Source organism: Schistocerca cancellata, chromosome 9 (assembly GCF_023864275.1).
Source record: "Schistocerca cancellata isolate TAMUIC-IGC-003103 chromosome 9, iqSchCanc2.1, whole genome shotgun sequence".
NCBI classification, from domain to species: domain Eukaryota; kingdom Metazoa; phylum Arthropoda; class Insecta; order Orthoptera; family Acrididae; genus Schistocerca; species Schistocerca cancellata.
The window spans coordinates 44,127,836-44,151,122 of record NC_064634.1 but is presented as its reverse complement, the minus strand read 5'-3'; the positions used below and the strand labels follow the sequence as shown (position 1 = coordinate 44,151,122).

General features: G+C 39.5%; 1 protein-coding gene across 1 annotated transcript; it reads left to right on the top strand.

Moving 5' to 3' along the window:
• The first annotated feature begins 2,724 nt into the window (after window positions 1–2,724).
• On the top strand, window positions 2,725–20,712 carry LOC126100841 (uncharacterized). Its single transcript, XM_049911494.1, has 3 exons — window positions 2,725–2,826; window positions 9,622–9,818; window positions 16,486–20,712. The coding sequence occupies exons 2-3, from the start codon at window positions 9,687–9,689 to the stop codon at window positions 16,675–16,677; spliced, it is 324 nt and encodes a 107-aa protein (XP_049767451.1). The 5' UTR covers window positions 2,725–2,826; window positions 9,622–9,686; the 3' UTR covers window positions 16,678–20,712.
• The last annotated feature ends 2,575 nt before the right edge of the window (window positions 20,713–23,287 follow it).

Below are 23,287 nucleotides of genomic sequence, written 5' to 3'. Positions count from 1 at the left end.
TAATAATAAAAGTAAAAGCCCTCCCTACCACCAGATGTGGGCGCCCTTGCGAGCAACTAACGCTTAAGCGCACGCGTACTCAGACTTATCCGTCAAATCGGCCGTCAATCAAAATTTCTCCCAAACATGTCAAACACAGTACATGTTTGACAAATACCGGGTGATCAAAAACTCAGTATAAATTTGAAAACTTAATAAACCACGGAATAATGTAGATATAGGGATAAAAATTGACACACATGCTTGGAATGACATGGGGTTTTATTAGAACAAAAAAAAAAAAAATAAAGTTCACAAAATGTCCGACAGAAGCGCGTCGTTTGGTGATGATCGTGTGCTCAACCGCCACTTTCGTTATGCTTGGCCTCGCAGACCTCAGTCCGTGCGATTATTGGCTTTGGGGTTACCTGATGTCGCAAGTGTATCGGGATCGACCGACATCTCTAGGGATTTGAAAGACAACATCCGACGCCAATGCCTCACCATAACCCCGGACATGCTTTACAGTGCTGTTCACAACATTATTCCTCGACTACAGCTATTTTTGAGGAATGATGGTGGACGTATTGAGCATTTCCTGTAAAGAACATCATCTTTGCTTTGTCTCACTTTGTTATGCTAATTATTGCTATTCTTATCAGATGAAGCGCCATCTATCGGACATTTTTTGAACTTTTGTATTTTTGTGGTTCTAATAATAAAACCCCGTGTTATTCCAAGCATGTGTGTCAATTTGTACCTCTCTATCTACATTATTCCGTGTTTATACAGTTTTCAAATTTATACTGACTTTTTGATCACCCGGTGCGTTAACCAGGGGTCTCCAAACTACGGAGCGCGGGCGAAACCGGCCCGCGAGGGCCGGCAAACCGGCCCGCGTTAGCTGGCCGGACATCCCCGGCATCAGGCCCGCCAAATATTTGAGGTGGTACCTATACTGCCAACAACTGAGTTTCTAGGCCTATCGCGACCAATACACCGCGACATTGGCTCTGCTACTCGCTACAAGACTGTATAACTAAACTTATTGTTGCGCCGCTTGAAATAACAATGCGTAGACACACTCTACCTCTGTTACGTCTTGCAGTAATAGTGTTGCTAACAATGATTTTGAGATTTCGTTAACTTTGCAGGACGCTTTCGTGAAGAATGTGCAGTGACATACTTTTTTGTCGGTGAAATTCGCCGGAATAAAATACCCCAGAATTTCGGCCAGGTACGTCCACCAATCAAAATTATGTAATTAAATAAAAATCGTAGTTCGTTTCAGTGTAGCTATTCCCACAACCTTAGATTTTTGCGATTTCATCTTTCCTTTAGCCTTACATTACGGTGATCGTGGAGTGCTAGGGTGCTTTAATCCCACTAGGTAGATCTTGGCCCGTATGACTTCGTGGAGGAGTCAATGTGGCCCGCGGACTAAAAAGTTTGGAGACCCCTGCGTTAAACACTGCAGCATGTAGCCCAAAGACCTTGTAAAAAATAACTAGATCACAGATGGCGCTGCAGTCGCGGGATAATTTGAACCTTCGGCTGGACGCCATTATAGTGGTTGCAGTCTGATGTGTTGCGTAGTATTGTTGTTTATGAAGACCCTGATTCATCGTTGTATATTTGTTGGGGCGTACATACAGTATTTGTTACTCGTAATTCTACTGTCTGTACGTTCCAATCAAAAGAAGTACAATGGTGAAGAGTTGTGCAGCGATTAATTGTACAAATAAATTCGAGAAAGGAACGAATATTACGTTTCACAGGTATGTGGATATTTTAAGTTGTTTTGTATGTCAGTGCGCTTGCTTAATAAATGTTTTTGTAACACAGTATTAGCATAATGTCTGTGCATCCATTTGCAGGTTTCGTTTCTCAAAACTACAGCTCGACAGAATATCATTTTATATGTTCTGATCATTTTGAAGAAAGTTGGCTGATCGGTAGTGTTTTCATGGTCTAGGTTAGGCTGAAACTTGATAATTTGGTCGTGAGTTGCCAAAGCACTATGCCATATATAACGCACTTCTCGTCATAAAATCTAAAGCAAGATAGAGTCAGAAAATATCTATTAACATAGTGGGCAAATCTTCGAGTATTTTGATGCATTTTGCGTACATCTATCGTAAATGAACTACGAAAAATACTAGGGGTCCAGTACATAACTTTTAGCTACGGCAGATTCCATGTAGTACGTAAGATAAATTCATAAACAGTGACTAGTTGCTGTTTGTTCATAAATTAAAAAGTATATTGTAGTAACGTATTTAAATGAGGCATTATGTTCGTGACCTAACTCAAGGAAAGGCATTTTATAACCAAAAGCAATGTATAAACATTCGAACTCCGCGCGTCAGTTTACCACTCTAATGGCCGCCGCTCAGCGATTCAATTTATCCGCTCTTCACAGTCGACCATTCGTGTGGTTGTGGGGGCCTGATGTAGGCAAATAATTTGTCAAACACGCCAAGTCTGACAAATTGTCTGGTCGTAACAAGTGAGCAGTAGAGCAGGGCATTACAGGAGCTGTTTTGTGTTTTGCAGGGGAATCGTGCGCAGGCCAGCTGGCGCTGCAGCTGGCGGCGGTGGTGGGCGCCGGGGGCGGGTGCGGGGGCGCGGCGCCGGCGGCGTGCGTGCCGCTGCTGGCGGCGGCGTGCCGGAGGCTGCTGCGGGACGCCGCGTTCCCGCTGGCGGCGGCCGTGGCGCGCGTCGCCGCCGCCGCCGTGTGCCGCCGCCCATCTGAGGCGGCGCTGCTGCTGGCCGCCAGCGTCGCGCACCTCGACGACGCGGCCGACCTGACGCGCGAGCTGCTGCACGCCGGGGCGCCCGTCTGGGGTCAGTACTAGAGATGGGCAAAACTGTTCTTTTCAGAGATTGGATCAGAACTGTTCACTCCCTGAAATGAATTAGCTCTTTTTCATGACTCACCACTCATTTACAATAGAAAATAAATGGAAGGCACATTGCCCTTTAAACTTGGTTTATTCCAGTACTATACCTGTATTTTGATCTTATTTGAACCTATTTTGAAGTAACACAGATAATGAGTAAGAATTTTGTATTGTTTATTGAAATTTCCATGATATGACAAAGTTTTTGATTATTGATATATTTTGCACTATCGTGGTTTTTTTGGGTGATCGGAAAACGTTGTAACTTGAGATTTACATTAACAATATATTTGGCTATAATGTATTAAAATTTCATTAACCTCATACAAATACATCGCAAACCATATATTTTTAAAGTGAACGTTTCCTTCCGAAGACGCCTAAAATCGCAAAATCCGTACCAGAATAAGAAAAAAATATATAAATTTGACTGTAAAACGAAAGTGCTGCATATAGCCTTACGCAGAATAAAACAAGGAAAATATTGGTGTATCACATTTTGCGATACGTTTATCGGTTCGCTTGTAATTAAAGCATAAATTCGAGTGTCCATAATAAAAATCCTATAGTAAGAGGAGTCGTCAGGAACCTAATCTAATCAGTTTAAACAAATAAAAATAAAATAAAAACAATTGATGTATACATAACATAATAATGTAATATACATAGCGGTATTACTACGAAGAACAATATCCAGTAGGGACGAACTCCGATGCAGAGGTGCTGAGTTGAGCAGGTCGAGCCGCGAGCTGTATTACTGCGTGAGCTGAGACCGCAGAGACCAGAGTGACACCTGAGTCGCTTTGCTCGACGCTCTGGCTAGAGTCGAGACGGTGGGGTGAGTGTCGAGCGGGCGAGTTCCGAGGGTGGGGGGAGCGGTGAACTCACCCGCTCCAAGACAAATCATCCGTTCCCTTGCGAGCAGGTTGTTGCAAGTAGTTCCTATGTTATCCGCTAGGTGGCTCTCTGTCCTGTTGCTCGCATCGACTGCCCAGAGGGCAGGACTTGCGACTGAAACGATCGCCGACAGAGTGCGATGCGGAGTTAAGCTGCGCCAGACACTGCACGCGGCAGACGACGCACAGAGACGGCACGGCGTATGTGAAACACAAAATCCAATGGGGCACTGCACAATGCAGGCAGCCAAGGTAGAAGCAGGGCAGAGGCCGGCGCTGGCTGTGTTGTGTGGCGTGCACTGTGCTCTGACCAGCAGAGGCGCTGCTGATATGCTCCGTCTCTCTCTCTCTCTCTCTCTCTCTCTCTCTCTCTCTCTCTCTCTCTGCCGTGGGAAACGTTTGGAGCTACCGTTCTTTTTTTCTGAATCACTGATTGTTCACTCCTTTGAAAGATTCAACTCTATGAATTAGTTCAAGAGCGGATCCCCCATCTCTAGTCAGTACACCTGCCGGGTCGCTCCGGCTAAACGGCCAGTTGGCGGCCCGTTATGCCACGAGAAATACGAGCCCCACAACGGACTTGTGACGTCACACTAGTCGCTTTGTCCGCCATTCTTCGCGATCGTTCAGCTCACTGCAGGGCCCGCAGGAAATCAGTATGTCAATGGAAAGCTGCCACTAAAGGAGAACCACTTGCATGAATATCAAGAGCTTTGATGGAAACCCAGTTCTAACAAGGGAACCTCCCCATCGCACCCCCCTCAGATTTAGTTATAAGTTGGCACAGTGGATAGGCCTTGAAAAACTGAACACAGATCAATCGAGAAAACAGGAAGAAGTTGTGTGGAACTATGAAAAAAATAAGCAAAATATATAAACTGAGTAGTCCATGTGCAAGATAGGCAACATAAAGGTAGTCTGAGCTCAGGAGCACCGTGGTCCCGTGGTTAGCTTGAGAAGCTGCGGAAGGAGGGGTCCTCGGTTCAAGTCTTCCCTCAAGTGAAAAGTTTAATTTTTTTATTTTCAGACAATTATCAAAGTTCAGGCACTCACCCATAATCAACTTCGCTCTCCAAAATTCCAGGACATGTTCAGATTTGCGTGGACGTATGCAGGATTTGACGGTCTACACGCGGAAAAATTTGAAAATGTTAAAAACATGTTTTGACAGAGCACAGGGAAAACTGTGCTACTGTGGAACTGTTGCATTCATTTGTTGCAGTTTATGTGACAAACTCTTATGTTTTCATCACTTTTTTGGGAGTAATTATCACATCCTCAAGAAAACCTAAATCGGACAAGGTAGAAGAATCTTTTTACCCATTCGCCAAGTGTACAAGTTACATGGGTCGACAACATATTACTGTCATGTGACGTACATGCCGTCACCAATGTCGTATAGAATATGTCAGATCTGTTTTCCTGTGGAGGAATCGGTTGACCGATGACCTTGCAATCAAATAGTTTCAGTTCCCATTGGAGAGGCACGTCCTTTCGTCTACTAATCACACGGTTTTGCGGTGCGGTCGCAAAACACAGACACTAAACTTATTACAGAGAACAGAGACTTCAATGAACGAACGGACAGATCATAACTTTGCGAAAATAAAGAAAGTAAACATTTCACTCGAGGGAAGACTTGAACCAAGGATCTCTCATTCCGCAGCTGCTCACGCTAACCACGGGACCGCGGCGTTCCTATGCTCACGCTATCCTTGATGTTACCTATCTTGCGCATGGACTACTCAGTTTGTATATTTTGCTTAATTTTTTTCATAGTTCCACACTACTTCTTCCTGTTTCCTCGACTGATCTCTGTTCAGTTTTTCAAAGCCTATCCACTGTGCCAACTTATAACTAAATCTGAGGGGGGTGTGATTGGGAGGTTCCCTTGTAAGCAAAGAAGGAAAAGCAGAAAGGTGGAAGGAGTATATAGAGGGTCTATACAAGGGCGATGTACTTGAGGACAATATTATGGAAATGGAAGAGGATGTATAAGAAGATGAAATGGGAGATATGATATTGCGTGAAGAGTTTGACAGAGCACTGAAAGACCTAAGTCGAAACAAGGCCCCGGGAGTAGACAATATCCCATTAGAACTACTGGCGGCCTTGGGAGAGCCAGTCCTGACAAAACTCTACCATCTGGTGAGCAAGATGTATGAGACAGGCAAAATACCCTCAGACTTCGAGAAGAATATAATAATTCCAATCCCAAAGAAAGCAGGTGTTGACAGACGTGAAAATTACCGAACTATCAGTTTAATAAGTCTCAGCTGCAAAATACTAACACGAATTCTTTACAGACAAATGGAAAAACTAGTAGAAGCCAACCTCAGGGAAGATCAGTTTGGATTCCGTAGAAATGTTGGAACACGTGAGGCAATACTGACCCTACGACTTATCTTACAAGGAAGATTAAGGAAAGGCAAACCTATGTTTGTAGCATTTGTAGACTTAGAGAAAGCTTTTGACAATGTTGATTGGAATACACTCTTTCAAATTCTGAAGGTGGCAGGGGTAAAATACAGAGAGCAAAAGGCTATTTACAATTTGTACAGAAAGCAGATGGCAGTTATAAGAGTCGAGGTGTGTGAAAGGGAAGCAGTGGTTGGTAAGTGGTTGTCTCACTGCGCTCTCGAGCGCTCTGGCGGCAGAAATTTGAAGTGCGGCTTCAGCCAAACAAAACTTTGAGTTTTTCTACGTATCTGTAGTGTGTCGTGACCATATGTCAATGAATGGAGCTACAGTGAATTTATGAAATCGCCTCAATCATTTGTAATAGCCCTGTAGATAGTGTCAGAAGTTCCGTGCGGCTTTTCGCGGATGATGCTGTAGTATACAGAGAAGTTGCAGCATTAGAAAATTGCAGCGAAATGCAGGAAGATATGCAGCAGATAGGCACTTGGTGCAGGGAGTGGCAACTGACCCTTAACATATACAAATGTAGTGTGTTGCAAATACATAGAAAGAAGGATCCTTTATTGTATGATTATATGATAGCGGAACAAACACTGGTAGCAGTTACTTCTGTAAAATATCCGGGAGTACGCGTACGGAACGATTTGAAGTGGAATGATCATATAAAATTAATTGTTGGTAAGGCAGGTACCAGGTTGAGTTTCATTGGGAGAGTTCTTAGAAAACGTAGTCCATCAACAAAGGAGGTGGCTTACAAAACACTCGTTCGACCTATACTTGAGTATTGCTCATCAGTGTGGGATCCGTACCAGGTCGGGTTGACGGAGGAGATAGAGAAGATCCGAAGAAGAGCTGTGCGTTTCGTCACAGGGTTATTTGGTAAGCGTGATAGCATTATGGAGACGTTTAGCAAACTCAAGTGGCAGACTCTGCAAGAGAGGCGCTCTGCAGCGCGGTGTAGCTTGCTGTCCAGGTTTCAAGAGGGTGCGTTTCTGGATGAGGTATCGAATACGAGGTGTGGCTAGAAAAAAACCGGACTAGTACTGGTGAAACAATAAAACGAATGCAATAAGGCTGAAAGTCGCGTGGCCTGTCACGTGACTCTTGCTCCGCCTACTGCTTGAGTTTCATCTGCCTCCTGCACTCAGTCTGCCCGTGGCGTCTGTTTTAAGTAGTTGACGTTTTGTCTGTGCGTCGGAAAATGTTGAGTGTACAGAAAGAACAGCGTGTTAACATCAAATTTTGTTTCAAACTAGTACCGCGATGATTGTTTATCGCGAACACAAGTGTTTGAGTGGTTTAAACGATTTAAAGATGGCCGTGAAGACACCAGTGATGACACTCACACTGGCAGACCATTGTCAGCAAAAACTGATGCAAACATTGAAAAAATCGGTAAACTTGTTCGGCAAGATCGCCGTTTAACAATCAGAGCAGTGTCTGAGTTAACAGGAGTTGACAAGGAAAGTGTTAGGCAGATTCTTCATGAAAGTTTCAACATGAACAGAGTGTGTAAGTGAGATTTTTCATACATGTAATAGGATACACAATATAAGATTAGAAACAAAATCAAAATACAAAAACAAGAAGACTACTGGATCAATGTCTCTAAACAAAAAACTAGAATATTACAGAAGAAATGGAAAGAGTAGTGTAGAAGGTGACAGATTACCAAAAATACTTGACAAAAAGAGTAGAGAATATCAAACAGTGGAAACTCCAGACAGGAGTATCAACAATGTAGGAAAAGACAGATTGCTACCTACCGTAAAGAAGACACATCAAGTTGCAGACAGACATAATTTAAAGACACTCACATAAAGTTTTCAGCCACAGCCTCCACCAGTAAAAAAGAGACACACAGAACATTCACACACACACACACACACACACACAAAAGCAAGTACACCTCACACACACACACAATGTCCAAGTCCAGCATCTCGGGCTGGAGAATATGACAGACTTACATTACACTTCCACCTTTTGAATGCTTTTTGAAAATGTATAGTATGAAATCCACCTGTTAACTTGTGTTCATAATTTATACACTGAAGAGCAAAGAAACTGGTACACCTGCGTAATATCATGTAGGGTCACTGCAAGCAAGCAGAAGTGTTGCATCACGATGTGGCATAGACTCAAATGATGTCTGAAGTAATGCTGGAGGAAATTGACACCATGAATCCTGCAGGGCTGTCCATAAATTCATAAGAGTTCGAGGGGGTGGAGATCTCACCTGAAAAAGCAAGTTGCAAGGCTTCCCAGCTGTGCTCAATAATGTTCATTTCAGGGGAGTTTGGTGGTCAGCAGAAGTGTGTAAACTGAGACGAGTGTTCCTGGAGCTACACTGTAGCAATTCTGGACATGTGGGGTGTCACATTGTCCTGATGGAATTGCCCAGGTCCGTCGGAATGCACAAAGGACATAAGTGGATGCAGATAATCACATGGGATGCTTACACATGTGTCACCTGTCAGAGTTGTATCTAGACATATCAGGGATCCCATATCACTCCAACAGCACATGCCCCACACCATTACAGAGCCTCCACCAGCTTGAACAGTCCACTGCTGACATGCAGGATCCATGGATGTATGAGGTTGTCTCCTTACCCATAAACATCCGTCTGCTCGATGCAATTTGAAACGACTCGTCCAATAAGGCAACATATTTCCAGTCATGAACAGTCCAATGTCAGTGTTGACAGGTGCAGATGAGGTGTAAAGCTTTGAATCGTTCAGTCATCAAGAATACACGAGTGGTCTTTGGCTCCAAAAGCCCATATCAATGATGTTTCATTGAATGGTTTGCGTACCAATACTTGTTGACTGTCACATTGAACGATTCTCTTCAGTTGTCATTGGTCCGTTCTAGCGGGTTCTTTTGCCGGTCACAGCAATGTCAGAGGTTTAATGTTTTACCAGATTCCTGATATTCACAGTACACTCGTGAAATGGTTGTAGGTGAAAATCCCCCCTTCATCGCTACCTCAGAGATGCTGTGTCCCATCGCTCATGTGCTGACTGTAACACCATGCCCAAACTCACTTAAATCTTGATAACCTGCCATTGTAGCAGCAGCAATCGATCTAACAACTGTTGCAGGTGCTTGTTGTCTTATATAGGTGTTGCTGACCACAGCGCCAGTATCCCTATACCAGTTTCTTTGGCGTTTCAGTGTATGATTGAGATTCTTAATTCCTTGTTGATCTTACATTAAAAATTTTTCACTCGGCAAGATATATCATTGTATTCAATCTCAAACTTTATTTTAAATTCTAGAGTAGAAGTTAAAGATATTGTTACATAATCTTGTGAATCTATTGTTATAAATATCTCATATGCATGAATAACCTCACTGACTAATCATTGCCTAAGAATATAGCTATATATTTTTAAGTAATATTTTCTTGACAACAGGTGGAGGTGGTCCAACAGAAGAGGATTCAGAAGATTCGACATTTGCAGCCTTTCTGCGTGCTGTGATGCGCCGCCGCCGTCTTGACAGTCGAGCACAGAATACACTGCACTTGCTCAGTGAGGCCATGGGGGAGCAGCCAGCACGCATGCACCGCACTGTCATGCGCACGATGTTTCGGCATGCCAGATGTGTCAAGGTAACCTGACTACCTGTCCTCAGCAATCAGTTTATACTGAGGTTGGCATCGCAACACACCAAGCTATGTGAAACTGAATGAGACGTAGGATTAATAAGGGGATAGGGATGAGATTCTTGTTTAATCGCAGGTCCATTTAGTAAGTGCACAAATATGAAAGAGATAGTTATCGAACTCCAGTAGGAGATGCTACAAGAAATATCTTGTACATCACAGAGAAGTTTACTATTAAGATTCTGGCAGTGTACATTCCAAGAATAACCAATCTCATAAAATGACCACGATAGGAAAACAGAGAAATCGGAGGCTTACTTACACTCATTCGGCCCACAGACTATTTGTGATTAGGACAGCAAAGGGTGTTAATCACAGTAGTACCAGCAGTACCCTCAAACACAAACTAAAAGGTGGCTTGTGAAGTGTAGAGTAAATGTAGATAGCTGATCATGCATCAAGGCCACAGTCTAGTAAAAAGAGTGTGTTTACTATATATTGTACGTAACATACTCCAACACCCTAGATTATTAGGTACAGCATGACTGCAGCAATTGAAATGAAGGGAGATGAGGGAATGGAGTGAGGCACAGTACATGTACTGACAGTTAGCAAGAACACAATCAATCAGTTAGCAGCATCTGTAAATGACAGTCTGATGTCCATTGTATTATGGTGTATAGAATGTCAGTAGCTAAGTCATTGTTTGAGTTACTGCATTAAACATAGACAATGGTATCAGGTGGAATGCCAGAGGTGCTAGAAGTTATCATGGAAAGGAGGTGTATCTGCCAGGTTCACAGCTGAACACATCATCTACCAAGGCTCAAGTGCAAATTGCACACCATACATGAGAGATTCCCATGCATCCAGACAGATGAAATTATAGTATTTATACAATATTTTGGTGATGTACTGTAGTGTCATCATTTGTTAACCTGGTGTTTGCAAAGATAATATGTTGTTGAGTACCCCACATCACATAGCCCAGTTTGGCAATATGAAAGCATTCACCAGGTTACCAAGTTACCAATAACAACACTAGTAATGCTCCCACACCAGCTGTCATCTGTCTCATCATCTATGGGTGTGTCTTTTGGAATGACATTTGCCTTTTGGGCAGGAAAAAGGTGCATTTCAGTACATTATTCAACCAGTATTTAGTGATTCTGATCATTAAATTTTACACAGTATGCCTTTTCATATATTCTTCTTACACCAGTCACTCCAGTGCACACACACAGAAGAATTATAAAAATTCTACAGATGGCATAGCAATCAAGCCGTGTGCTCAACAATGCATATACTGCCTTTACATGAGCATAAGGCATTAGTGATCAGTGAGACATTTATGTTTCGAGCGGGCATGGGTAAATGTAAGAATGTGACAGAGTAGCATGTTTGGCCATGCCAATTGCAATAAGGGTTTGAAGCTGATGGATGTATTGATGCTTGGCCACAGACTGTTCAGTTTATCTACAAGGAATAATGTAACACAGATAGCCACAAAACGTGATGTCAGAAATGTGGCTGGAAAAGGATCCTGTGTGAGAGGGGCCTGAGATGCATTTCTTGGCTTGAGGATCAACATTGTTTCCCAACACAACAAGAATTGCTGCAGGCAGTGAATGAAGGTCTGTCCCCAACTGTTAGTGAGAGAAAACTGCTATGGGAACTGCATGCAATTAACATTTGGAGATGGTCACACTCACAAGAGGTCATTGCTCACATAGGCACATATAGAGAATGACAGCAAAGTTCACCAGGCTGGAAGGATATCTGACTGGTTTTATGAACACTTCCCCACCCAATTACATCTCAACTGGCCTGCAAAATCACCTGATTTGGACCCCATAGAAAATCTGTGGGTCATGTCAGAACAGTGGTAAAATGCTGATATCAGCGTCCCCCCAGTTTGGTGGAACTACACATCCCATTCCGCAGCAAGTGGCTTAACCTGGATGCAACATACCTGCACAACCTTGTGGTTCAAAATGGCTCCAAGCACTATGAGACTTAACATCCGAGGTCATTAGTCCCCTAGACTTAGAACTACTTAAACCTAACTAACATAAGGACATCACACATATCCATGCCCGAGGCAGGATTCGAACCTGCGAATGTAGCAGCAGCGCGGTTCTGGACTGAAGCACCTAGAACTGCTCAGCCACAGTGGCTGGCCAACCTTGTGGTCTCACTTCCTAACTGAATCCACTGGTTATCAAGTCCAGAGGTGGAATTACACAGTATTAAATGATGCTTGTCGAGATTTCTCTAGGCTTGGCTACTTTTTTGGCTCATGTTCTTGTTTATGTGAGTTCACTGATTCCGTTTGTGATTAACTGATATTGTAGTTATAGGATACTATATTTCTATGTTTCTTGAAGAGGAAAATTGTACATTTCTGAGCGTGAGTCCCAATGCACTTCCATAGGAAATGCCTGATACTTCCACATCTGTCTGACTATCCATCCAAAATAACATGCTGCATCATTCTTAACAAGAATTCCTCAGTCCAGTCACCAATTTCACTTGATACCCCATGTAACAGTACATTCATTAATACATGTTTTTAGGGTGCTTTTGTAAAATCAGGAGATAATGCATGTACCTCATTGTCTTGATTCAGAGCTTTCAGGATGTCATGTAAGAAAAATGCAACATGGGTTTCATGTGACCAATGTTTTCAGAATCCATGCTGGTTGCCATGAAGATGGTCATTTTATTGGAGATACCTCATTATGTTTGAGCTTAGAATACACTCCATCGTAATATGACAGGTGGATGTCAGTGATATTGGATTTTGTGGGTTACTTCTGCCACCGTTCTTATAGATGTGTATGACCTGTGCTTTATTCCAACTATAGGGCAGAGTCTGTTGTCAGAAACATCTCTGGTACATTATGAATAAAAAAGGGGCTAACTTAGTCACAATTTCTGTATAGAATCTGACACGGATTCCACCAGACCTTGGAGCCTTGTGTATGATTTTGACTTTTTCTCTGCACTGCTGACACTAGTATCTATATCACTCAAATTTGGTGTGGTATGAGAATTAAACTGGGGCAGCACTTCTGCGCCCTCCTTCGTAAGGAAAGTTTTGAAGACAGTTCAGTACTTCTGCTTTTGCTTTCCTTCCTTTCTTCAGTTTCATTTCTTGTGTCATTAACAAGTGCCTGGACATTAACTTCTGATAACTTTTACATACAACCAGAATTTCTTTAGGTTTTATAAGAAGTCTTTCTGTGAGATAATGATATGGTAGTCATTGCCCTTCTGACAGCCAAAGACATCTCTCTATGTACAGCCTTGCACTTTGTTTTACATCTATTGTGCAGTAGTCATTGCTTCCTTAAAAGTTTCTCAACAAAGAATGGAAACCAGGAAGAATTCCTGCCATCTTGACCTATTTTACAAGGTAAATATCTAGCCAGCACTTGATCAATCACTTTTGTAAATTGAGCTACAGTACCTCTACATACTCTGGCCCAAAGCTGAAGGTTTCGAGCTCTTCCTTGAGAAATGGCAGTAGTACGTCCTTATCTCCTTTACTGAACTTGTATTTTTTCGGGTTGTTTTGGTTGGCCTTTACATTTTGGTAACCATTATTGCTGACTTATGATCAATGATGCTGTTTTATGAGCTTCTTCATAAGAAGGTCAGATATATGTGTTATCATTGTTCACCTCCATAGCTGAGCGATCAGCACGAAGGACCTGGATTTGATTCCCAGTACTGGGAGGACTGATGGGAGCATTGGTACAAGGTGCACTGAGCTTTGTAAGGCTATGAGGCCAAGTGAGTAGGTACTTGACCAATTAGTAGTGGTTCCAAGGTCAAGAAACCTGAGAACAACCAGCAGAGTGGTGTGCTTACAACATGCCCCTCCATGTTGCTTCCAGTGATGCCTTTGGCAGAGGATGACATGGCCCGTCTATGGCCAGAATGTAAATTTTATTGTCCTGTATGTGTTGTATTTACATCTAACAAAGGAAACTCCAGGTTGGAATATCAACACTATAAAGAGAGGGAGAGATTGCTACTCACCATAAATATGAAATGTTGAGTTACAAACAGGAATAAGGAAAAGACTATTACACATTTAGCTCTTGGCCAAAGCCTTCTTCAGAAGAGGGAACACACATACATTCATTCACACAAGCAAGAGCACCTCATGCACAAGGCCCGCATCTTCGGCAGTTTGGACTAGTCCAAGCTGCCAGAGATGCGGGCCACGCATGTATGAGGTGTGCTTGCTTGTGTGAATGAATGTGTGTGTATTTCCTTTTCTGAAAATGGCTTTGGCCAAAAGCTAAATGTATTATTGTCTTTTTGTTCTGCCTGTCTGGAACTCAGTGTGTCATCTTTATGGTGAGTAGTAATCTATCTTATATTTTTAACATTTAAATCTAACACATTTCTATTATGAGTGGGCTTCTAAATGCATCATCAAACTCCCCATCACTCCATCTTATTTGATGGGTCAGCAAACAAGGCTTCTCCACCAATTATGGTCCTTAAACTTCTCTCCCTCTCCGATGCCATCCCAGGTATGTCCTCTTTGCTTGAAGTCAGATTTTACTGTGTCCTTGTACCTGACCATCGTCTTTCTCTTGATCTTTTGTTTCTGAGTATCAAATCATACATTAGTCTTGGTAGCTTGTTTGCATCCATGTGTTGTATGTGTCCACAGCACTCAGATACTGTCAGTTTATTTGTGTTGGAATCTTACAAACTGAGCCTGTTTCTGCAGTTCTTCATTCTGAATTCCACCCCTCCATGTCTTTCTGACCACATTACGAACAAACCTCATCTCCGGCAGATTAAAACTCTGTGCTGGACTGGGACTCAAACCTGGCCCCTCTGCCTTTTGCAAGGAGATGCTCTGCCAGGTGCACTGAGCTATCCAAGCTCAAATCATGAGCCACCCTCTCAACTTTACTTCCATCAGTACCTCATCTCCTACATCTTCTACCTTCCAAATCTCATGTGTAGACACAGCTTAGCCACAATCTGGGCGATTGTTTCCAGAATGAGTTTTCACTTTGCAGTAGAGTGTGCACCAATTTGAAACTTCCTGGCTGATTAAAAGTGTGGAAAGTAGGGGATGAGGTACTGGCAGAAGTAAACGTGTGAGAGTGGATCATGATAGCTCAGTCATGATAGCTGACAGTGCAGCACTTGCTTGTGACAGGCAGAGGTCCCAGGTTTGAGTCCTTGTCTGGCACATGGTTTTAATCTCCCATAAAGTTTCAAATCAGTGCACAGTCCTCTGCAGAACGGAAATTCATTCTAGAAACCTCATCTCAGCTTCCTGAATTCTGCTGATCTCTACTTATGATAGTCCATGTTTCATAACTATATGTCAGTATGGGCATGTAATAGGTTTCACAGATGACTCATTTATATTTTAGTGGTATTTTCTTGTTCCACATTAGGTCTATAACTGTTTGACAGAAGTTACTACCCGATTAAATTCTTGAGTGCTTTCTTTATCTATCAAACTACTATCACAGACAATACTGCCAAGAAATTCAAAATTATGGTAATCACTAGTTGTTTCCCCCCATTTCAACATGTCCCATTAGTTGCCTATATCTTTTCATAACAATTATTTTACTTTTCTTCTGTCTGAAGATGAGACCATTTACTTCAGCAGCTTCTGCCCATGAGTTTATTTGGTGTCGAAGGTCTTGTTTAGAGTCCTCCACAGACAAGCATCATCAGCAAGCAAAATAGCTTTCATTTCTTCATCCTTAATGGTTTGGTGTTCTTTTCTCTTCTAACTATCTATTTTAATAAGTTCTGATAAGTTTGCGCCAAATAAAACAATTTTATGTCTTTAGAATCCACTACATTCCATACAGACTTTGTCTAGGACTCATTGTGGTGCAAAAGTATTGATTAAGCTCACATCAAACAAACCAAGAAATTGGGAACCCCAGTCACTTCAAAAGAAAATTAATAACGTATTTCATTAGCTACTATTCCTACAAATTAAATAAATTTTAGATTCAAGTATTGAAAAGTTGTGTTAGCTACATGGCAAACAGTGGTATTTGTTGCAAACCAGCAGGACAAGTAGTGATGTACTGTAAACAGTGCTCTGTATTTACAGATGTAAAATACTAACATAATTAAGTAAATATTATGCTACCAATATTATACATGGTAGTTATTTAGTATAACTGAAGAAGCAGCAGCTTTCTAAGCGTACCAGCATTATTTCTGACTTACTTGATTAAATTTAGCTTTGTTGTTGTTGTTGTGGTCTTCAGTCCAGAGATTGCAGCTCTACATGCTACTCTATCCTGTGCAAGCTTCTTCATCTCCCAGTACCTACATCTTTCTGAATCTACTTAGTGTATTCATCTCTTGGTCTCCGTCTACGATTTATACCCTCCACGCTGCCTTCCAATAATAAATTGGTGATCCCTTGATGCCTCAGAACATGTCCTATCAACCGAACCCTTCTTCTAGTCAAAAAATTTAGCTGTCATAAGTGTTAATAGCTTTAAGCAGTATGGTGTTGATTTTACTATTAATGCAGTATATAAATTCAGTTTCCGTGACTTGCTTGTCTTTTGTTAACATATACCTTGACTCATTCCACATCCCAGAAAATTCTCCCTTTTGATGAATTAATGAAAGTGTTCTCTGTACTCTTTAACAGGTGCTAGGCCCAGTCTTCCTACAGCTGAAGTCGCAAATGAAGCGTTACTGGACACAGCCCCTGGAATTGCGTTTCCTTTGCCGCAAAGCCATCAGAGGTGCAGTCGGACCTCAGCGTCTTGCACAAGGTGGTGCAGCCCAGCTGGGGCTGCCACCACCCCTTCAGAAATACGTTTGTTTTGAGTTGCAATAGACCACGTGATCAGTGGAGCAGGAAATAATTCTTGGTCCAACTCTTTGAAACTCCAACAGCTTGTGTTTATTATTTTGATGTGCACTTATTCATCTTGTGCTTCCAGCACTGATCATACTAGAAAAGTGCACACAAATACTCCGAAGCAGAACTCATGAATTTGAATTTCATAGTTGAATGGCACATTTGCGACCATGCATTCAGTTATCCGTGTGACTATTGTAACACCCTTCTCTTGATCGTAGATGGAAAAGTGCCAAAGGCTACAAACGCTGATGAATGTTAAGTGACAGTATTATTAATGTATTGACTGAGCATAAATGTATAACAAACAAGTTAGCAAGTGAGTTTGTAACAGGTGTCTTATTCTTAGCACTGCACTCTTTTCATGTAGTGAAAACTAAATTCTGGAGAAGAAGAATATTTACATCCATGTTACCTGTAACTGGTCACAATGTTTAAACAAATTGCTCACGAACTTTCTAAACTTACACAGGTTTCTTTTTTTTGTAATTAAAAGGTGATATGATCACCTAACTCCACTGTTATTTGAATCAGTAGTTAATGTCAGTACAACAATCAGCACATATATTGGTTTGTACGAATGCTTTGATGCCTGTTTTATTAACATTATGATTTGCTAAATGTTTGTAAAGATGACCTTCTTTTAAAGATGTTGTTTCGTTTATATCAGTTACAAAATTGATGTAATTTTATATCATTCTTGGTAGATAAAACCCTTACCAATACAGTAACCATATAAAGTGAAGGTAACAATTCATTTCCTGTTTAACCAAATTAATTATTTAAGCTTCACTGCAAAACACAATTTTACAGTCAGTTGTCTTTGCTCCCACAAATACAGTGTTCTAGTACAACAAAGGATTTAACAATGTCCCCATTGTATATACATCAGATGCTGCTGAAAAGTAACTATCCAGCAGCATTCAGAAGTTATTACTCTAATACATTTCATATCCAGAGACTGCTACATTACTCTTCGACTGAAAAAAATTTTTTTTTTCCTTCTGCTTCGTTATTCACTGTAGTAGTAAACGTACATATTTTCATATCTATCAACTCATTCATCACATATTGCTATGACATGATTTTAACTTCCTTTGATCAAGTAATGCACTGTTGCCTGTGCCTTGTAAGTTAAACACCATTAAGAATATCTGAACACCAATGTGTGAAAGCAATAACTTTTTTAATGTGAGTGCATCAGTTATTACAGCATTTTCACTTGGAAATGCATTTGTAAAAATTTTGTAGGTATTGCCTTTAGATGACACAAGTGCCCTTCAATATTCAGAGACCACCAAAAAACATTACTTTAATACACTAACTTCTCACATTTTTAACTACACTTGTTCTTACAGAGCTACAGGAAGTTTGCATTTCAAACCTCTTGTTGTCTTTCATTAATAAAAAGCAAAGAAAACTGGATCTGCTAATATATTTTGAATTGCTGTAGTGCATTGTACTCCTACTTCCACATGATAACACACATATACATTAACATCAATTTTAAAATTGCTCTCCATATAAATTATAATCAGTGTGGCAAATACTGCTCATATCATTTTCAGTGGATTTTTACATGCACAGCTGTTCTAACAAATGTCATGGATAATTTAACATTGACAAACAGGACCATTAAGCATCACTTTCTTTTCCTGATATCAGTTTAGTTCATTATTCTGCTACACAGATACCTCGCACTATATCATGCAGTATTTTGCAACAAATGTGTTTGTTAAAAAATAAGTGGTAAACATTTTCCTTAGAGATTATATATATTAAAGAAAAGGGTGCTGGATTCTTCTTGTCATCCATAAACTTTTCATTTAAATTTTATTTTTATTATATTGAGCCTCATTCACATCTACTGAGATATTTCCTTAATACACATAAAAGCCATTGTCCATACTAGGACCTACTACTTTACAGCTGAATGTATGTGCAGTATTTGTGTGCACTTTTCTCCAGCACCGTCACACATATCAATTAATGATGTCTGCAACAATGCATTTGAACCAGTAAATTATTGGACAGACACTATTCATTTGTGTAACTGCACTACAGTTAAACACGTTTTTCAGCATGAAAATTGGTAATAAAATATACCAAAATTCTGTGATCTGTAGCCAGAACCATGGAGAGCTATGAGGATAATTTTTTATCCATGTAGAAACAATGCCTTCATACAGAACTGTGAAACAGAAGTGTAAACTAGAGATGTCTTGATAAACTGTGATGTTTATGTGTTTAGTAGGTTATTCTAGTTGTATAGTTTGTAATATAAGCTAGAACAGTGTTTGATAAAGTGTGAACTGACTCTGAACAATTTTACAACTGGGACATTAATCACAGCTTATGTGATGTAGAAGAACAGTCGTTTTGTACCATAACCCCAATATATATGAGTAAAAGTAGTGACAATTGTAAATATTAGAGTCTGATCACATGTGAAGAGGCTTTCATAAGTGTTAGTTTGCATCTATGCACTGTGTGTGTGTGTGTGTGTGTTTGTGTGTGTGTGGTGTGTGTGTGAAGGGTATTTGAATGAGCCCAAGAGCAAATTACACATCAAGTGTACTAGCTCTTGCAAGTGAGTATGCAGAGTCATGGGCACATGAATGACTCATAAATGGTTTTACTCTTGAAGTAGATATGGTTACACTGAGATAAGGAATACCATAAACAGCTGATTTTTCAGTACAGTAAAACTACAATAATCCAAAATAACTGGGACCAAAGCCTCACCAGATGGCACAGTTTCCATCTCATTAATGTTTTGAGTTGGAAGTATTAGTGTATCTTTCAGTACCATATCTGTCAAGAAAGTACCAATATTTATCATTCATAATATGTTATTTCTTCCTTTGTGTTCATCATTCACTTAAAATTAGTAATTACATTTTGCCATGGATTTAGATACTTTCTTTCATTCGCACAAGACATCTCAAATTTTGGATTAGTGATGTAATACTGTATTTACACTAAAACTATTTACTTGTTTTGCTTAAGTGTATGAAACATATTTTATCAGTACTCACTGCCACAGTATTAGTTTTACAGAGAAATGTCTTATATATTTTTCCTGACAAGATTTCAGGGATATTGCTTTGTTTCTACCTGGCTATGTTACACTGCCAGCTTCCTGAAGATGTCACCACAGGTGTGTGAACAATTGGGAAGTGTTGAATTTTCTGCTTTAATACATAGATTGTAGAATACCGCATGTACAGATCTTATAACTGCGAACAATAAGTGTTCCTCATTGTTTAATACACCACAACATTTGACATGTATGGTGTATTAAAATGTTAGCTGAGAAGTAAAACTGGATTCCTGTTTGATGCATATGATGCAAAGCAGGACAGCACATTTGCCCTTAAATATTTCAATTTGTCTTATTTGTAAATTTTATACTAGCTGAATAATGAACTCAGATGAAAATAAGTATTGTGTTATTCATCATTTCGGCACAGTTATTACCTTTCAGTTTAATTGCAGCACCATTATATGACACTGGCACATTATTTAAAATAACTACTTATTTTATCACTGAGTTACATGTGGCAGCACAGTCAACTGGTCTGAATACATATTCTGAATATATAGATAAAAAGTGACAGCCACATTACCTAAATACAGACCAAAATTTCACACATGGTTTTATAGAAAAGAAATCACCTCTTATGATTATTTTCTTGTCATAGATGAATAATATACAGAGCTTCCAAGTGAGGTTATTGCATGTTTTCCTAATAGAATATGCAACTGTTAGGAAGTAGAAAATTATTAATCAAAATTCTGACCTTAAAAGAAACGCTGAAATAAGACAGTCGTGTAATCCTAATTAGTATTGCTTCACCCATGTCTCTTTCTGAAGCTGCGTTTTATTAGTTTGTGGTGTTCAGATATTTGTATTAATAGTCAGTGTTTGTTGTAGGAGTATATTCTGTAAGCTCCAGATGCAAAGGCTGTGAAGTCAATTTTAAAATTAAAATGTGTTCATGAACTTCACGTATCTGCGTTATTTCTTTAGACAATAAATGTAGTTGCTTGTTATACTGTTTTCTATGTTTTGAAAAAAGAGGTATTAGCACTACAAAAAAGTAAACAAATAAAAAGTTTGACCTGCCAGAATACTATAATGAGACAAATGTTTAGTGTAAATTTCCACTTGTAGTTTACAGATGTCTCATTTCTCCAAACAACAAATATATCTAAATACTCAGAAATTAATAGTAAATTTGTATTCTAAGTTTACCAGGGTACTACTTTTAATAAGAGAATTGAACAATCATAAGAAGTAGTCATTATAACAGCTGTATTACTCCACAGTATGTAGGCTACAGCCATTGCCTTTTCATAATATTATACATTCCCTACTAGTGGCCTAAGAAATTGCAATCAGCATTATTCTATTTAGAAGATGCTCCCACTGCCAAGATGCCTAATCCTTAACTAGGATGTTGAAAGCAATTAAAAACTAGCTGAAAATATAGGAATTAATTTTGAAGAAGTATTTTGTATCAATAATGTGACTGTGTTTATAGATGTACTCAATCAATTGTGTACTTCAGTGATATGTTCTATAATACCATTTTGCCTTTAAATATATTGTTGTAAAATACTCTTTCAGTCAACAATAATGTTTGTAGTGTAAAATATAATTGAGCTTCTGCTGATTTCCAAATTCAGTTATAATTTTTTCAGAAGATTATTTCAAGCTAAAATAAGGCAATTGATTTATGTTTAACTATTTTGTACATTAGTGTAAAACAAAGTTAGTTTGACTGGGTGATAAGTGGTTTTTCAGATTGTTTTTGATAAAACACTGCCCCATATCCAGTCTTTAGGTTCATGAAATGAGTGATAGATGATACAAATCACATATACACCCAACATGTTTGAGTAACTTTCATAATGTTCCTAATACAGTGATACACTGCCACTTATTTTGGTTATGTCAGTAGCATGCTAGTTATTATTTCTTCCATTTATCTGTGTTACTTCTACAATTAATTTGTCTTAGAAATATAGCTGTCAGCATTTTACACGATTTAAAGGAATAAATCAGTACAAGTGCAAAAGTTAAGAATTTTTAACTAGTTTACTGTTTATATATAAATATAGTCATGACTTTTTCTGAGCCTTTTAAATGGCTACTAGATAAGCTACATTTTTCTTGCCAAATATTTGTAGAAAGAATTTGCTCTGATGAAAAAAATAAATGTAATTTACTAAAAATAATTTGTCACAGTTGGCATCTGTGTTCCCTCCTAATTTCCTATGCAATATTATTAATTTCTTTACTACTGTGATTATGTAACCAGCTTTCTGACTTATGTCACAAGTACTGGTAGAACAAAATTTACTTTCATGAAAACACACAAAAAAAAAAAAAAAAAAAAATCTCCAGGCAACAGCAACATTACCTGTGCACCATTGGCTGTTATGAGTCAACACTTTTGAGTAACATAATCACATTGCAGTTATGACATGATAATACTTTTGCCAGAGAACTGTAAGGGTTATGATGTTCAATTTATTCCACACCTAATGTTGGAATGAAACTTGAAAATGTATGCTGAAATTGATCGTGATGTAAGTTGGTAATCATTTTCTTTACAGTGACCTGGTAAAAATATTGTCATTTTATACTTACTTTTGCACTCCAAAAGAAACAGTGTGGGTTATTATAAAAATATTCTCCAGCTCATCCTTGGACACACAATGGACTGGTGGTACGTCTCAGTTGTGGTGACATCCAGAAGCCACACATTTTGCTATGTATAGCAGCACTCATTTGCCAGGAAATGTTTGTTGGGGGACACAAATCAATGACTGACACTGCTACATATGAAAACAACCTTAATAAGAGTCATTAGCTTCACCTTGACCCATGAATCACTAATTCAGTGCCAATGACAAATAGCGTGTAGAAATCTTAACTGCATTCGGAAAGACTCCAAAGTTTAACCACTGAACTGGAAAATATGCACCACTAACAGTTTATGCTCACATCGAAGTGGTTTGCTGCAACTTCCTCACACATCTTTATTCACTATTGACATTAATACAATGAAATAGACTTCATTTCTCATATATAATACTGAGATATTTAATTACATACACAATTATGGATATTTAGCCACATATTTTAAATTTTAACGTATGTTCACAATCAATAAATCAAAAAATTCTTTTATATTATAAAATGGATTTTAAACCCACCAGTTATGTGGTTTTCTTTGAAATAATTTACAAGACGTGTTGTGCTGAGGGTGGTAATTTATTAAATATTTTTAGAGTGCTACCCATTGGGTAGTGGGCTGCACTTACCAGTACATGTATTGGAATTTCAATTTTTCCCGTAGTACTGTGCTACCGTATATCTCCTCTTATTTAAATTCTTTTGCATTCAGTTTAATGTATAGTGATAAGACATACATGTACAGATTTACAATAGTAAGTATATTACTTTCTACATCAATCAGTTCAGGCTAAAACTTCAAGCTTTCAACAATTGCCTCCATCGTTTTCATCAGCTGTAACTGACTGTCTAAACCAAAAAGATAGGAAAATAAAGGAG